An 18,667-nucleotide genomic window follows, 5' to 3' on the forward strand; every position below is an offset into this window, starting at 1 on the left:
TGAACAGAAAAGTATTTCATAAAAAATTATAACAGAGATTCTGAAGGACCCTTAAAGTATATAGTAAAGTATTAGGCAATGTACCTGTATCTTTTGTGGGGAGTTGGTAGTTGGAGAGATTTAGATGATGTACGTGGACTGGATAAGAAGCATTGACACAAAGTAGAAATCAGTTCAACTGAGGGCAATATTTCTTATTGCAAGGCCCATGAGCCCATGACAGCTCCCATTGGCCCTGGGCAACTCCCTGACTAATTGTTTATAAGGTTTGTGTGAAGCTTTGGCCAAAGCTGGATATTCTGCAGAGCCCTCTTGGCATCACACAGAGGCAACCGTTCTCACCATGCAGTGCTGCACTTTGACCAGCACTTTGTAGGGTAGTTGGGCTGCTTTAAGGAAAACAGAGCCCTCTTGACTCCCAGTGCCATCTCGGAAGGCATGCATGGAACCCTGGGAAGCGTTCCCTGAGCCTTCTTCTCCATAGAGCTCTGTTGAGAAAGTGCTGAGAAAAACTATGTTTCCCTGTGCTCCATGTGTGCCTTCCACAAGGCGCTGGGGCTCAGCAGGGCTGAATCTCTTTTAAAGCCCCTGCGCCCAGTGCTGGGCAAAGTGTAGCACTGCATGGAGGTCTGTGTGGTGGGAAATGGCTCTCATATTGATGGTCTTTTGCTGAAATGGCCCCTGCTGGAAAAACAGTGAAGATTACTGACTTGGGGCAATCTGTCTTCTCCATTCCAGGGTGATGAAGTTCTTGTGAGTAAAATTGACCATTAAAGGAACTTGGGTGTTTTTTTTAAAGGTATTGGGCAAGTTTTAAAACTTGCAAATAAACAGCTGGCTTTTGAATCTCTTATTCTAAGCATTGGGAGTCTGTCATGAGGACTTCAACTAGTTGCCTTCCAAATGTAAACAGAGCAAATCTTCTTATGCTTCGTGTTAATTCTTGTCCGCCATATTGCTCTCGGGACTTATTGCTTGCCCTAATGTGGTAGTAAAATTATCTCCTTCATTCTGTTAGTGTGAGGAATGATTGTTGACATATTGGCGAAGAGCAGTTCTTGAAGCCTATGGCTAGCTTCATGCGTACAATACATTTAAAAGGCATGCCAGCTATTTACAATAAATATATTTGTCACAGGCAAAGGAAGAAAATTAAATGGAAAGCTTATTTTCTGTGGTGAGTTTTGATTTAAAGTCTCTAAGCTCTTGCCAGAGTGTATTATGTTTAATATCAATAGCATTGCGAATAGGCAGCTGTCTGACGTGACTAAAACATATGCATTGGTAACCAACTTTGCTCTATACAGATGTGAGATTAGGCTTGTTTCCATTTTGCTTGACAAAAGGAGTTGTATGTAACTTGCAAGCTCATAGACTTTTGAAACTAATTGTTTTGTAGAGTCTACTTCATAGCACAGTGAACACACCCTCCTGTAATGCCAACCAAACCTGAAGTCCCCTGTGCCGGTTTTAAATCTGTCGTCATGGATCTCCCACTTATGTTGTTTGTCCCTTAGCAAATGACAGATGGATCACTTCACAGACAGAACTCAGTCAAAAGAGGCCAGTGCCCATGGCTTAATGAAAAGGGATCTGAAATACAACAGGGCTATGCACACGACTGTGCACGGGCAGGCGGGGGGAAAGACAGGATCCAACCTACCTTCCCCCAGATGACTGCTCACAGTGCTGAAGGCATGCAAGCCATGCACCCACATGACCAGCGCTGCTGGGAGCAATGAGAATGAATGCCCACGCAGCTCCTGGTAGCACAGGCAAACAGAGGCCGGGACTCATTGTCACAGCATCCGGGTATCCCATAATGCATTGTGTGGTGCACATGATGTATTGAGGAATTTCCCTAAGAGATGGGCATGTGTGGCTGGACTGGAAGCAGCCTGGCTCACATACAATCAAGTAGCCCAGGTTAAAGGAGCTCTCGCTCTCGCTCCTTTAACCACGGCTAGCAGCCGGGCTAAGAAGTGGGGTTAGGCAGTCCGGGCCCAATCTCAGTGGTTCTCATATGCAGCCTAACCCAGGCTAAACACCCCTAGCCTGGATCAGGCTGCATTTGAGAACAGCCACAACCATTTTTTAAAAAGTTGTTTAAGTTTGGGGTCTTTATACATATTTTGCCTCCAGTTACAGTATATCCATGGCTGCTCATCTCTGCATCAAAACTTTACAAAACCCTAATGGTCAATACAAACATGTATGAATGTAACATAAAGGGCTCCTCTACATTACAAATTTAAACCAGTATGGAAGTGGTTTGTAACTGGCATGACATCCCTCCAAGAATCATTGGAAACTCTAGTTTTGTGCTGGCGGCATTTGTTTTTTATTGGAGAACACTAGCCCCTTTACAGAACTGCATTTCCCAGGCTTTCTTGATAAGCACCATAACAAGTAAATGAGTTTGAATCTGGCTTAAATTTGTAGTACAGAGCTGTTGTCATCTTTAAACCTCAGCAATGTATCTCTTTAAAAAAAAAAAAAAGCTTTATTACACAAGGTACAATTTATTTACCTATACAAAATATAATTATTTAAATAGGAGGAGGAAAGGAAAGAGAGCAAACGGAAAAGCATATCTGTTCCAATTTTCAAAAGAAAATATATAGCCAAATACAATCTTGAACTAACTCTTATAATATGTTAATGTTGATGCTATAGCAATGTTCCATATTCTACATTACTGCTCTAATACTAAACACAGTTGATATTTTCCAATTTTCTGCTATGTATCTCAGCAATGTATCTTAAAGGCAATTATAAAGTAGGGTGGGATTTATAATTATGTGTACATACCTGATCTCAAGGAATGTGTCTTATCTTCAATAATCCAAATGAAACATTTGTGTTAATTTCAAGTCTGTTCTTTTTAGATATGACCAAGATACTGTTTAGGAGTCATTGTTATGTGTTCATGCATTTATACTGAAGAAAAGAAACCACAGCATCAGATTACGCGTGGGAGGAAAATGTGACACCCACAGATTTCCACTACGTAGGGGCCATGTGCTGCAATGTGTAGCTAAGAGGAACTCTGAACTTCACTCCTGTGAAGTTGCAAAATGAGGCAACACTTGCCTGCTAACTCTTTTCATTTCTTGCTAAGTAGGTGTCTCAGGGACTCTAGCACTTGAACCAGGAACTTCCTGGTCTAAGACTGGAACCTAGGCTAGTGGACTCCTGTAAGCAGTGTATGGTCAGGTCTCAGACCCTTCTTCAGACACAGATGGGAACTGGGGTGTGCAATATGAACCATTACAATTGGCAGTCTGTATTAAGTCTCTAGATTGGCCAGCCTGAGTATAAATACCAGGAGTCTGGCCTCCTGCTTTTGCCTAATCCAGGGATTCCCAACCTGTGGTGCTCCAAATATTGCTGATAATTTATTGTGCCTGGGGATGATGGGAGTCGTAGTTCAGCAACATTGTATAGGTGTTGCTATAATTTTTTCAGGTTGGGGATGATGGGAATTGTAGTTCAGCAACATCTGAAGTACCACAGGTTGGGAATCCCTGGCCTAGTCAATAATACCTTCTGCCTGCTGCACTTCAGGGTCTAGCTCCTGCAGCTCTCAATTCAATTTGCTGATCTTGGGGACCTTATTGTTCTGCAGCCCAGATTCAAGTATGACTGCTCACAACCATGGCCTGACCTTTACAGTAGGAAGAACAAAACAAACAAACAAACAAAAAATTCAGAGCAATTCTCACACCCATCTTCTCCCCCCCCGCCCCCACCTTGCTTACTATTGCTTCCAAAAGGTTTTTATGAGTTGCTTATTGTCTCCATGGGAATGTACCCATCTGCCGACTTTTGACAGTTCATATTCCGGCCCCTTAGTAAGCATCCTGTCCTATTGATATCAGCATAGAATAACTGGCTTGCCATTTTCTCCACCCAACTTTATAACAGCATGGAATTCAGATTTCCTTGGATTTAATGTGAAGAAATTAATATTGAATTTTGAGCAGGAACACCGCAGAGCACACAGTAGAGAGAGGAACTTTACTTGATGAGAGGTCTCTGGCTTGGCTCACTTAGTTCACCAATGGGTGAATTCTACAGAAGAGGAAGACTGGGACTAAAAACCAAGTGTGTATGCATGGGGGCTAAACAAGCTCAATATATGAGACTTAGAATGGGCAGCTTTGAATGCTCAGCACCAAGACAGAAAGCTGGGAGCCTCTGGTGAGTGCACATGCCCTGTGGGCATGATGTCTGACTGCCCCTCGCCCCCAGTCTGATTCCCATGCCAGATTCTTGAGATTCACCCAACATCCTCCCAAGATTACCTGCTCAAATTCAAATGTAGGTTACAAGTGGGTACAGACTGGGGAGAGTGTTGAGTGAATCTTGGGAATATCTGGTGCAGGAACTGAACTTGGGTAGGTTCAGATAGTCACGCCTGCCAGGAGTGCACACTTGCCAGGAACTGGAGAGTCCTGGCTTATTAATTTGGCAGCACTTGTGCTAAGCCAGCCACTGTTTCTATGGAGCGGAATTTAAGGTGGGCACCTTAATTTCTAATTACTATGTTTTTGGTGTAAGCACCTTAACACTTCACTTAATATTCGATTAATTATTTCCAATGATGAGTAGAAGTATTTCCTAATGATGGGCAAAAATGTTTACTAAACTCTCGTTTCTTTTAAATATATCTGTATTCTACAGCCATAGATAAAAGGTGGAAGCAAAGTATATACAGGTACACCTGCTGTTTAATTACAGTCAATTTGACTATCATGATGATCCATTTTTTTGCTTGACCTTGCGACACTTCTGTCATACTTAATGAGACATGGAATTTTGAAAATGGGGCTATATGACACCTGCTGCAAGTCTCATGTCTTGTTGGATTTTTGTGGGGAATCCTTTGTGTGAAAATTGGGAAGTTACAGACAATACACATGAAGGCCAAAATCTTTATCTGTGACATGTTGCAAGCAGTGTTCTCTCTAACAGGAATTCCCAGATGTTGTTGACTACAGCTCCCACAATCCCCTTCTGCAATAGCTTTTGCTTGGGGATTCTGAGGGCTGTAGTCAACAACATCAGGGAATCCCTATTAGAGGGAACACTGGTTGCTTGCAAGTATGCTTCTATGGGAAAGTCAGGAATATTGGATAGGCAGATTCACACATTCAATCTTATGTTAGTTTAATGAGAATCTGAGATACCCGAGCTGTGTGCACTCCTGCAGAATGTGTTCTATGAACCCAGTCATTATTGGGAATCTCAGACTGGCACTGTACCAAACTATTATGAAGCCAAAATTGGTAATTTGGATCTGAAGTTAGCTTGACTATCTTGGCTTCATGTCAGTTTGGCGTAGTGCCAGTCTGAGATTCCCAGTAATGACTGGGTTCACACAACATAGCAGCGCACCTTGGGAATCTCAGGTTCAAAACTAATTTGAGGCTGATTTGTGTGAACCTGCCCATAGTGTCAACTCCCATGTTTCCAAAGACAAGAAAAGAAATTATTTATTCACGACTATTAGAACAATCTACTAGGGATAATTGGGCAGATGGATAACAACAAGAAAAAGGAGGATTCAGAGAGTTAACAAAAGAACCAGGGAAAGGAAATTAGGAAGAAAAAAATAGCCTAAAAACACATAGACAAAATTCCTTCAAGGCTTGAGCAAGTAATATCTGGTAGATTATGGCTAGAATTGTAGATCAGTTTTTGTTTGCTACATTTTAAGAGCAATAAATAGGAGAAAACAGTGATCATTAAAAGTTTGGAATACATGATAAAACAAGCCTGATGTGCCTGGGCGTGTTTAATGTAGAGAAATGACATTTAAGGGGAGTCATGATAGCAGTTTTCAAATGTTTAAAAGGCTGCCACAAGAAGGAGGTTGAACAAATGCTTCCCAGGACCCTGGCAGCATGTTCTAGCCAAACAGTTTTTAGACCTATGTCACATTTTTTAATCCTCTTACATTTCTCCCCACAATATCATTATTTCTCATGCTACCATTATTTTTGCAGATTTCCCCCCTCTGCTTCCAAGTGTGTCTCTTATTGACAATTCTAGCAAACATTTTTTGTAATGCTTATAATTAGGGCCACAAACATTAATCATTTTAATTGGTAGATTACTCAATTCAGATTTTAGTTGATTTATCTGCAGGGGCAGTTTAAATCAGTGAAAGCATATTTTAATGAGTTCGATAGCAAGTTAAGTCACCTTGAGAGGTCATTCACAAAATCAAAAACTGTGTTCTACCTGGGTTTGGGAGCTGTGTGTGCTCCCAGTTTTCAATTGGGTGGAAGCAAGGTAGGAGGAAAACCTGGGAAGAAGTGATTGTGTGGAAGCAAGGTAGGAGGAAAAGCTACCCAGGTTTTCCTCCTACCTTGCCTCTACCAACCGAAAATTGGGAGCACACACAGCTGCCAAACCTGGGTGAATCTTATCTCCCCCCCACCCCAGTAGATCAATTAAATGTTGCTGGGAGCGCAAACCATGCTGCAAGATTATCTGCTGCTGTGTCAGGCAGCGCAGAGCTCCGGAGGCTGGGTCCTGTCTTTCGGGTATCCCTGCACCAAATGTAGTACATTGGGGGATTCCCTGAGGAGATGGGCACTCTAGGTACCCATCTCTGTGTCTCTCTGGCTGACTGCAGCTCTTGTACCTGGGCAGGTCAGGTGTGGCTGGAAACCCACTGTGGGAGCAGGCAAGGCAAAGTCAAACAAATAGTAGGTCAGGAGCCATAGATCAGTTTGGGGGCTATGCTTGTAAAGGGCATACTCTTTACAAGCACAGGGGTAGTGGGATCTTTAAAAAAGTGTTCTAAGGGCGACTTGGGCAGCAGTGAGAGGGCACCTTAGCAGCTTCTTCCACAGGGGCAGCTCATTTAAGCCCCACCAACACTCCTCCCCAGCAGCATGGGCTGGCAGTGGCCTGGTTGCAGCCTCCCTGGATGCGCAGAGGCCAGAACTGGTCTGCTGTCGGCCCACAGTGCTGGGGGAGATTGCCAGCCAGGCTTAGAGGAGCTGTGACCATTGCTGGTGATGATGAAGCTGGTAAGGTGCCCTCTCGCTGCTGCCACCCCCCACCCTGGCTCACCTTAGAACACTTTTTTAAAGGATTCCCCCACCCCTTTGCTTGTAAAGGAGTATCCTCATTGGACCCTCCTTTACAAGCATAGCCCTTGAACTGGGTCGAACTGGTCTGCATCAGACCGAGCCTGGTTCAGGTCAAACTCGAACTGCCTGCCTTTCTTTTAGTGCAAACTGGCCGAACCAGTCTGGACTGGTTCTGCACACCCCTAATTGCAGATGCTGCATCTTAAAACTTCAGTTTTGGTAATATGGGTAGGCCGATTGGCACTTTACTGTAAAGTGCAAGAGTTTCAGTGATATAGTTGTCTCATACTGGCTGGGCTCAGAACCTGGGGTGTGCACAAAACCAGCTGGCCTGTTTCAGTTTGAGTCTAAACTAGACCCAAACAGGAGTGGGTCAGTTTAGTTTTGCCCCCCATTGACCTCCCCGGGTTCGGTTTGTTTTTGGGGGGGGCGTTGTGAATAATAATAATAATAAATTAAAATTAGTTCAGTTCGGAGGGGGTAAGGTACCTCTCTAGGGGGGCTTCTCAAAGGGGTGTGTGTCCGCAGAGGTTCCCCCCCACCTGCCGGACTTCCTTGTGCAAAAAATCACCGGGTCATTCTTCGGCCCTTTCCATGCCTTCCCCTCACGGTGGCTATTATGGAGGCTGCCACTCATGTGCAATGTGCTTCTGTGTGGCCTGGGTCATGATCCGGCCATGCTGGGACCCATTGCACATGCGTGACGGCCTCCAAAATGGCCACCGAAAGGGGGGAAGACCCAGAAAGGGCTGAAGAACACCAAAACTGGATGATTTCTAGCACAAGGAAGGCTGACATGGGGAGGGGGAACCTCTGTGAACACCCCCCTCTGCGACTTTGGAGAATCCCCCCCGGACAGGGTAAGTACTATTTTTTTAAAATATATATATATATATATTACTCATGAACCCCCTGAATGGCCAGGGGAGTTCAGTCTGGGATCGGACCGAACAGGGGGTGGTTCAGTTCGACCCCGAACTGTCAAACTGAACCAGTTCTACGTCGAACTCATTCAGTGTCAAGCCTGTTTGCACATCCCTACTGAGAACCTGCAGAGCACTAAGCAAAACATCAGTTGATCCCGGCTGGATCCAGCATTAGTCAGCAGGTATATAAAGTAATAAACATCATGTTCCGAGGAACAAGGACTGACAGCTTGACTAACAAATGCTTGTGGAAGAATATTGTTCTAGCACAAATCTGTTGTGCAAGCTACTTGTGCTATTTGTGGCGGATTATTAAATTGTTAAACTGTTAAGTTTTTGTATATATTTTAACTTTTTTTATACTATTGTTAACCGCCCAGAGATGAAAGTTTGGGGTGGTGTACAAATGCAATGCAATAAAATAAAATAAAATAAAATTAAATAAATAAATAAATAAGTCTGAAACTTGCATTCCAGACTAGTGTTTGTGCTTGCACAACAGTGCACAACTCCAGCATGTCTCATTTGTGTTAAATGAAACTTTTGTGCAGTCACACAAATTACTGAGTTTTTAGCACAACTATGTGATCTTTGCACAAGTGCAGTTTTGCTCATTATACAAGCACTTGGTTAGTCAAGTTGTCAGCCACTAGTACTTGAAAACCTACACTCTGGTGTTGCTAGGTATGATGGCCTTGGGGTGTGATCTCTGCCTTCTCTGCTGGAAGCTTACAAGGCAATGAGTGGACTTTGGAAGTTGATGGAGTTAGATGATGGAGCTTTGGAGTCTGCTTTCTGTCCTTGAATCTGAACTTTAGGGGAAGAATAATTTATCAAGTCTTATTTTGGGTGGTCTGCAGAGAGTTCTTCCTCATGCTGGACTATGGGACACCTTGGAGTTGGTGGACTTCCTTATGCAGACTGCTGTTGACTCATATCTCTGATTCTCTGCCTCTAAAACCTCTTCCAAAATGTCTTGGACTAGGGCATGACAAAAATACTGGGATCCATTGTAAATACCTAATATGAAACATTACTCATAGTGCCACATTTGCAATGTAATCACAGGTAAGTTTTGCATTAGAGTTCAAAACGAAAGTATGATTTAGCCCTGAGTTTCACCCTGAACGTGGTTGGATTCAATACGTATTAATCGGAATGTCAGCCCCTAAAGTTTTAAATTGGCATGATTTTTGTTTTTAGTTTTAGCCACAGTTGTTAGCTGTACACTTACTTTGGAATGTAGTCACATGCATGAAAACAAAACCCACACATATAAGAGGGATAACAGAAAATAAAACTTACTTTACATTTCCTTACAGCAGCATTACACAGTGGTTCTGCCATCCAGACCTTCCCAGGAGGGGGATGTGTAGCTATTTCAGTTTCTGTTTTTTGTCATCAATCTTGCCGCTTTCCCCTTTAAAATAAGATGAGTAGCAAGTTATTGTTTGGTTTATTTTGTTGTGCATCTCAAAATGTAGGCACATAGAGTTTAATGTCTGGTTTTCCAGCAAAAAGAGAAGTTTGGATAATGCTACAGCTTTAGGAAACCAGCGTGCTATTTCATTGCTGAAGAAGGACATAGCATTGTTCAAATACTTCAGATCATGGTGGATGTGTTTTGCATAACTCTAGATGAAGATGATTGGGATGTTACAAAATCAGGCCCTGTCAGCTTAGTCCCATCCTTTGACGTGTTACGTCAAATATTCATCAGTTATGGAAGCCCGTGACAAAATTAGGGGTGGTGATTATTGGTTTGAAATTTGTAGAAGGATATCCCATTGTTTTGGCTCCAAACAGCAGGTTTTTAATGTTTTTATATGTTTTCAATATGCTTGTCTTTCATTTTTATTTGATTCTATGTAATTTTATGTTGTATTTTACTGTTGCTTTAATGTTCTGTTTTGTGATCCACCAGAGAACAGTTTGTTGGGGTGGCCATATAAATAAAGTTATTGTTGTTCCACAGAAAAGACTATCTGACTATCCACATTTCAGTCAGTTCTGATGGCACTGCAAGTCCTTCCTTATAGTGAACTCTTCCTTCAGTTAGATTCTGGATGTGTTTGTATTTTCCTCTAGTTCACACTACACCATGGGTTTAGTAAATAAAGCTGCATGGATATTCAACTTCTCTCATGCATGTGTGTATTTTGCTCTAGATCACATCTGCTAACACAGGATTTTGTGCAAATACTGGTGATGACTGGTATAATAGGGTCACGTAGGCTGAATGGAGCGGATTTTCACAAAGGTGTTTTTGGAAGACAATATTACAAAAATATATTATACTCATTCATTTAAACATGACAACATCAATAAGTGGGTGGCAGGTCAATGTGGAAATTCCAAAGCAGCCAGTTTCTCTTTTTAACCGAATTGTTTCCCAAGAGCACATGTGACAAAAAGAGGCTGCTGTGGTTTTCAGAAGAGAGGGGAAAACCTTGAGAGTTTTATGTAGTGGAACAAATGGCAACTAATAAAGCCAAATGGTGCTTATTTTTGAATAAGTGTTGTTACAGTAGGAGTAGATATGTGTGGTGGCTTTAACACCTTCCCCCAGCATTTCTATTCCCATAGTGATCTAGTGCTTTTGAATTCCTCCCTGCCTTCTAAATGTATTCTGTCTCTGGAATGTCCATCAGCCATCTGCTTGGTAGCAGGTGAGTGTGTGGACATTTTTGCTTGTAGTGGAGTGTATCATGGTACTGGATGTGATAATTTGTGAATGACCACTAGAGAAGAAAATTGCAGTTTTAAAAAGGCTATCCAAATGCATTTTATTAAAAAGGAAAAAAATCAACTGGGCTCAAAATAAATATCAAAATGAGTTTTGATAGGGATAGGTCTGCTACTATGCATTGACAAGCATAATTAGCTTCAGATAGGTAATTACAACAGCAGTAGCACTGGCACTATTCTCCAAACATAAAATTAATGACACAGAATACAGCCTTATATATGGCTCATATATTATTGAGAGTAGATAGATAATGGATATTTTAATACATGCATCTCAGTTGCCTTGTTCTGCCCCTGAGTGGGACCCCACAAGGAGCAAAAGGATCAAGGGGAGGCCAGAGGTGCAGGACCTTGGAGAGCTTCAAGTGAGCATCTTGTTGCAATGGCATCCAGAGCTTAACTGAGGCCTTACATGCCTTGAAACTGAGATTCTGCTTTCCAGGCTGTGCACTCACAGTCCAGAGCAATGCTTCCCTCCTTCTCAACTAATCACATCTGGCTTGCTGGTGGTGGTGGTGGTGGTGGTGGTAGTGAGCAGGCACAGTAGAGCACAAGGTCCCTGGTATGGTTGGGGCTAGGGGTTGTGGACTCTGAGCATTTATGTTCCTGGGGCTGCTGACTAAAGGGCCTCATTTCCAGCCCAGTGTCAGAGGCAAGATCTGGATCCATTACCATTCCAGCTAAGGTTCTGAGAGGGATTTGCTATCCATCACAGTTCGTGAACCACTGCTATAGGATGTGTCCTGCCACCTAGTTCAGAATTGATGCACCAGTTCTACTCTTCAAATGAGAACTCTTTGCTCTCAAGTTCACAGGAGGCTTTCATATTGGGCACAGGAGGATTTTTGTTTATTTATTTGTAAGACAATGAGGTGTTTCACACAACAAGTGTGAAGCACCTGAGGGGGTTCTGTGGGGAGAGTGGGCTTAGCCCGCTCTCCCCATAGATGAGCAGCCACTTGTAGCTGGGCGGCCAGATCGGCCGTCCACACAACTGACGGCTCCATTATGGAGCCAGCAAGGGCTATGGGGATTGGGGGCTGCACGCCCCCAGAAGTTCCAGCATGCCCCATGTGAGTGCGCAGGGCCTCTTGGATAGACCCTCCGAACCTGGGAGGCTGTTTGCAGTCTCCCAGCCAGGGGTCTACTCATGTGTCACCACACGCTGCGGTGTCACACAAGCAAAAAATGAGGTTAACAGAGCGCTCACTCCATTAACCTCATTTAAGGGGAGGGTGCTTTGGGCGGGCTAGCCGCCTTGGGAGCACCAGGCTTGCCTGAGAGCCTGGTGGTTCTCACGACCACTGGAAAGTGGGCTAAGCTTCCTTAGCCCATTTTCCAGTGATCGTGGGAATAGCTTCAATTTGTATCCTATCTTTGAGTTTTTTGGGGGGGAAATGCCCAAGATGGCTAACCATTTGAGTTGAAAACAGTCAAAACAATTCACTTGAATAAAAACATGTAGGAGCAGAAGATAATTAAAAATAATCTGGGACAGCTAAGGAGGGTCGGTTTTCAGGTAGGTTAAGTGTTTGCCTGAATAAATATATCTCAAAAACGGCAAAATATCAATGGAGGGTGGGAGGTGGTGAAAGACAGTTCTCCTGGGAATGGTTCACAGAGTGCAATAGAGAATGCTCTTTTATATGCCTTGGTTAATTATACCTTTGATATGGATGCAGTACCCAAAGACTATAATAAATGTAGATTCTAGATACAATGTATTTTGCTCCCATCAGGCTTCCAAATTGTCTCAAAAGACAGCCTCAGGTGAACAGTATATTTATAATAGACTCGTGGGGCTACAAGTGATATTCTGACCTGCTAGCTTTCAAAGGTAGGGTTCACCACTTTTTCATCAGAGGGAGTTTGTTAAAAACTCTACTTGTCACTGCTACAGACTGAAGGTCCAAGTATTGTGATGAGTCCCCATGGCTGCAAAATAGAGGGGCAACAGATGGCATCCAATTTTATTAATTTGCGTTTGTGTAGGTATCCCTGTCCCCTGGAATTACTGAACTAGCAGATACTGACAGTGCCTTTCCACTTGAATGTTGTGGCTCAAACCAAGATGACTTGTGGCTGTTAGCTTGTCAACTGTTTACAGAGCATTCTCCCTTTGTCCAGTGCTTTAATTCCTATGGAAGAAGCTGATGTTAGGACTGTTCCCAGACTGCAGTGCAAAATACTAACTACTTATTTGATGGCATTTGAATTTCTTACATGCAACCAATGACACTGTAGAAAAGAAAAGCTATTAGCAAATGCAGTTTCTTTAAGCTAAGTCACAGTACTGTCATCTTCGTGGTTCATCATCTAGTAACCAGATAGGACTCAGTAACATTGTCTGTGGTTCTTCTGAATTGAATTTTGGGAACTATCCACATTCCCAGTTAAATGAAGTGGCTTATAACAGCCCCAGTTCTCTGAAAACTGCTCAGTTGAGTCCAAGAGGATATGGTGTTGGAATTTTACTGTGTAACTAAGCATTGTCTCTCTTCTTGCCTAAGGCATATTTACCTCTTTATGTATGTGCCTATGTTGAATGCTTGGGATGGAGTCAGTCTTCAGTTATTCTGTTGTCATATCAGTTCAGTTGGTTTTGCTCTCCCCTTCTAATAGAGTGGCTGTTACCTTGTTAGCTAGTGTTCAGGAATAATACATGATTAAGATGTTAAGACTATTCTCACAAGCAGCCTAACCTAAGCTAGGGTAGCCCAGCCTGGGTTAAGCTGCTCGTGTGCAGTGCTGGGATCCGCATCGATCCCTGCGCTGCCCACCTGCCTACGCTCACTTTGAAGCCTGGCGTTTCATCAGGATTAAGGGCATGAACGTGCCCATAGGCACAGTAGAGCACAAGGTACAGACAGAGGCACAGTAGAGCACCTATGGGCGCCTAGAGTTCCTGTCTCATGGGGGTATCACCCAACGCACTGTGCTTATCACGTGGTGCATTGTGGGATATCAAGAAGCAGAGATGTGTAGGCCCAGCCTTTGGAGATCCACATTGTTTTGAGCAGCGCAGATCATTTGGGAAAACGAGCCGTGCTCCCAGCAGCATTTGTTTTCTTATCTGGTGGGGGGAAGGTAAGTTGGACCCTGCCTCCCCCCGCCTGCCCGCCCACCCACACAATTGTGTGAATAGCCTCCTTGTTTCTGCAACTAAAGTGAAGCCTCTTGTTTAATTCCTTATAAATCACGGAATCATTCTGCAACATACTGTAGGTCAACTCAGAACTTGGTTGATTGAGACACCGAGGGAATAGTTCAGTTCTATGGAGAAATACATATATGTAGAGGCATTAAACTATTTTGAGTTCTCTGTTGTAATTAGTGTTGCTGCAATGATGATGAAAGCATTTGTACTATATTTTTTTGTGTTCATGAATACTCTCAGTAATTGCAATAGTATTGCTAAGATAGGCTGGTATTATCTTCCCCCATGTTGTGTATATGAGGAGCTGAAGGTGGGAGAGAGTGGCTTGACTAAGGCCAGCTGCTGGAATGAATTGGGAACCTGCCAGTTTTTCCTATTAATTACAACACAGCTCTAGGTTCTGAGAGGAGATTGGTTGTGATGTGTTGGATTGTGCGTATGTATTTTGAAAGGTGGGGATGCCTCTGAGTACCAGTTGTGGGGGAGTAGCAGCAGGAGAGAGGGCATGCCCTTAACTCCTGCCTGTAGGCTTCCAGTGGCATCTGGTGGGCCACTGTGTGAAACAGGATGCTGGACTCGATGGGCCTTGGGCTTGATCCAGCAGGGCTGTTCTTATGTTCTTATGAAGTTCTGAATTGTGTCCTTATAAACTACAGCAAAAGTAATAAAAAGGTTTCTAAAGATATAATTCTAAAAATGGGAAATAACTAAAAAGTTCAGTGTTCCATTTTGAGACCTCTGATACAGAACTTCCCAGAGTAGAACATCTGTTTCTCTCAACTGCTTCTGCACTGACTGCTATAACTTCACCCTGAATGTATAAAAAGGGGATTTCCCGTACAGAAGCATCGTTATTTATATCAGAAGTTTTAAAAAAATCCAGTGAAAAATACTGTTGTCTTCAAAACCACATGATTCTGCTTAGACAGAATTGGCACTGTGGTTATTATGCAAAGGAATATATACGCTGCAGGAAAATATACACTGCAAGTAGTAATATTGTCCCTGTTCATATCTCATAGAATTTGTTAACAGTACATCGATATCTAGTGAGTCAAATGGAAATTCTGGGAGTCAATAGTAGGTCCTAATTAAAAATACATCCAATGAGCAAGTTTGTGGGGGAGTGGCATGGATAAGATACAGTGCTGGTACCCAGTTCTACTTGTACCTCTCCAATGACCTTGGGGAATTTCCCTGAGGGCCTATCTGTATTAGAGCTTTACGAGGCAGCCTGTATTTGATTTCAAAAGTTGCTTTAGTACTTTGGAGGTCGCCCCAATTCAATTTGGCCCTTTGAGAGTTTGGGCCTAATTGATTCAGCCTCAGTTGAAGAGTTGGTTTTGATTTGAGGCCAAAGCATCAACCACCTAAATGTCACCCCCCTTGACCCTGTATGGAGAGGAGCCTCTGTAATCCTCTTCACTCCTAGCACTGAAGGCACATCAGCTGCAATGCCCAGTTTCTCTTTCAAAAGGACTTCTGGTGGTTTTCCCTCTCTGTAATCCTGGGAATGGTGTGGGTGCTCCTCAGAATCAGTCTTTTCAAGGACTGTGGTTATTGCCACAGACTCTGATACTCAGGAACATCTGTGCCATTCACAGGACTGTAGAAGAAAAAGAATAAGAATATTCTGGAATTCTTTTTGAAAGAGACACTGCACTCACCAGGTGCTGCTCCCTCACTGCCAGAGTGAAGGAGAAGATTGCAGAGACCTGCCTAGTAAGTACAGGGGTTGGGGACAGGGCTGTACTAGACTTTGGAGGCCTAGTTGGTCCTGAAACCATTCAATGTGGTCCAGCTTCATTTCAGGCCTGGTTAGACCCAAGTGTACAGTCATCTGGCTCCAGCAAGCTCCAAGACTTGTGAACTCACACAACTCTCTTATAGTCTAATGAAGAAAATATTTTATTAAAATATCTATATATGGGTAAATTAACACTGCAAAGCTGATGCGTATCTAAATAATTGGAAATACAATTATGGAATAGGAGTGCAGCAGGAAGAACTGCCTAAATGGGTGGTGTTGGGTGGTGTTCCGTGGGTGGGGACTCCTGTGATTTCCCCATTGTCATAGATGGACCACCATCTGGTTAAGGTTGGACTCACAGTCACACCCTAACTGGGGCCTTTTAGAATGGTCCACTGGAGAAGGTTATTGGATCCAGAGGGTTCCAAGAAGCTGTGGAGGGATTTCGTGTTGGCTCTGCAGGTGATCCTGTTGATGCCCTGGTGGAGAATTGGAACAGCAAACTCACTAGGGCAGTAGACAATATCGCTCCTAAGGGTCCTCTTTGACCCACTTCAAAATTGGCCCCTTGGTATACAGAATAATTACAGGGGCTGAAGTTGCGAGGTAGACAACTGGAGTGCAAGTGGAGGAAGACTCGACTCAAATCCAACAGATTACAACATAGAGTACATTTGAAGCTCTATGCTCTGTCAATACAGGCAGCAAAGACGAGATTATTTTCGGCCTGTATTGTGTCCGCACGTTCACATCCAGCAGAGTTGTTCAGGGTTGTGAGTGGGCTAGTAAGTGCCCCTCCTCCCTTGAATCAGAACTTGGAACCATCTATTATGCACTGTGACATATGTAATGAGTTTTTGTGGATAAAATATCTCATATTTGGGCTGACTTGGATTTAGATCCCACAATTACTGCAGTATCTGAATCGGAGGTGTCTAGCAACTCCTCTTATGTTGTCAGGCTAGATCAGTTCCAGTTTGTGACTCATGAGGATGTGGACAAGCTGCTTGAAGTGGTGCAGCCTACCACCTGTTTTCTTGACCCTTGCCCAATATGTCTTATACTATCTGGCAGGGAAGTTCTTGTAGAAGGCCTAGTAGAGATCATAAATGCTTCTCTGAGGGAGGGCAAGATGCCTCCTTGCCTTAAGGAGGCAATTATTAGACCTCTTTGGAAGAAGCCAACATTGGATCCGTCAGAGTTAAGCAACTATAGGCATGTCTCCAAACTTCTGTGGTTGGGCAGGTTAATTGAGAGGGTGGTGGCCTCCCAACTCTAGGCAGTCTTGGATGAAACTGATTATCTAGACCTGTTTCAGACTGGCTTTCAGGTGGGTTATGGGGTGGAGACTGCCTTGGTCTGCCTGATGGATTATCTCCAGTTGGGAATTGACAGAGGAAGTATGACTCTGTTGGTCCTTTTGGACCACTCAGTGGCTTTCAATACTATTGACCATAGGATCCCTCTGGAGCTTTTGAGGGGGTTGGGGGTTGGAGGCACCGCCCCCTCTCTGGCAGATTCCAGATGGTGTCCCTCAGGGACTATTGTTCTTAAAATCTGAACTTTGGTATGGTGTCCCTCGGGGCTCTGTATTTTCTCCGATGTTGTTTAACGTCTACATGAAACTGCTGGAAGAAATCATCAGGAGATTTGGTGCAGGGTGTTATCAGTATGCTGATGACACCCAAATCTTTTTCTCCATGTCAACATCATCAGGAGAAGGCATAACCTCCCTAAATGCCTGCCTGGAGTCGGTGATGGGCTTGATTAGAGATAACAAAGGTGAGACTGAATCCAGATAAGATGGAGGTACTCATTTTGTGGGCTTAAAACTCAGGAGATGATTTTGATCTGCCTGTTCTGGACAGGGTCACACTTCCCCAGAAGGAACAGGTACATAGTCTGGGGGTGCTTCTGGACACAAAACTCTCCCTGGTGTCCCAGGTTGAGGCATCGGCCAGAGGTGCCTGTTATGAGCTTCACTGATATATCAGCTGCACCAGTTTCTTGAGACAAATGACCTCAGAACAGTAGTATTAGGGATGTGTGTTTTGTTTCGGATACAAAACGTTTTGTGAACAAAACAGGCCATTTCGGCTGTTTTGTAGCCAAAACAAAACACCCAATGCTCAAAACAGAAAATTTTGTAGCCAAAACAAAATGTCCCTGTTTCAGATAAGAAATGTTTTGTTGTTTCGGCTGTTTTGGAACTCCATTTTGCATTCACAGAAAGTCTTTGTCCTTCAGTCTCCGTTTTTAGTTTTGACATCTGTTTGAATTTCCAGGCCTTCCAGCCCGCAGATTGGCCAGCGAAAGCATGGGCTGATCTGCTTGCAATTGCCTCCTTATTCCTTTTAAGCAAATTTAAGGGTAAATTTTACCCTCATTGGCTAGTGGGGCAGTGTGCATTTACCCTCATTGGCCAGTGGGGCAGTGTGCATTTCATTGTTGTTGTTTCACACTGTTGTGTGTAGATCAGTTGCATTTCGGGTGGGGGGGATGTGCATGTGCATGACCTTTGGAAATCTGCCTGATTTTTTCCAAAGCTCTGCTGTTGATGTGTGATGTTGATGTTATTTGGGGTGGATTGGGGGCAGAAAGGGGGCTTTAGGGGCAGAAGAGTGGTTCAGGTGGTAGTACCCCAAAGGGTGCCTGCTGCCACCCAGATTCTAAAGGAATTGGGAAAAGGGCTGGTTTTTAAAGAATTTCTGAAGTTCAAATGTCTTTGGGGCAGATTTGGGGCAGAAAGGGGGCCTGAGGGGCAAAACAGTGGTTTGGGTGGCAGTGCCCCAAGGGGTGCCTGCCACAACCCAGATTCCAAAGGAATAGGGCAAAGGGCTGATATCTTAGGAATTGTTGGAAGTTTACGCTTCTTTAAGGTTCCCCCCTCCAGGGAATAATGGAGGTTTCAGCAGACCCATAACTCCACCTGGGGGGTACTGAGGTGGCCGGGAGTGAGTGGTGGTGTAGTGCACAT

At 43.6% G+C, this 18,667-nt stretch overlaps 1 protein-coding gene across 2 annotated transcripts in view; it reads right to left on the reverse strand.

Moving 5' to 3' along the window:
• RASGEF1A (RasGEF domain family member 1A) overlaps positions 1 to 18,667 on the reverse strand; it is a 349,237-nt gene that overhangs the window by 111,210 nt on the left and 219,360 nt on the right. For both annotated transcript variants that reach the window (XM_053304658.1, XM_053304656.1), the window contains exon 2: positions 9,341 to 9,455. In XM_053304658.1, coding sequence (XP_053160633.1) covers positions 9,341 to 9,382 — 42 coding nt within the window. In that variant the 5' untranslated portion in view covers positions 9,383 to 9,455. The remainder of the gene's footprint in view (positions 1 to 9,340; positions 9,456 to 18,667) is intronic.

Source organism: Hemicordylus capensis, chromosome 3 (assembly GCF_027244095.1).
Source record: "Hemicordylus capensis ecotype Gifberg chromosome 3, rHemCap1.1.pri, whole genome shotgun sequence".
NCBI lineage: Eukaryota > Metazoa > Chordata > Lepidosauria > Squamata > Cordylidae > Hemicordylus > Hemicordylus capensis.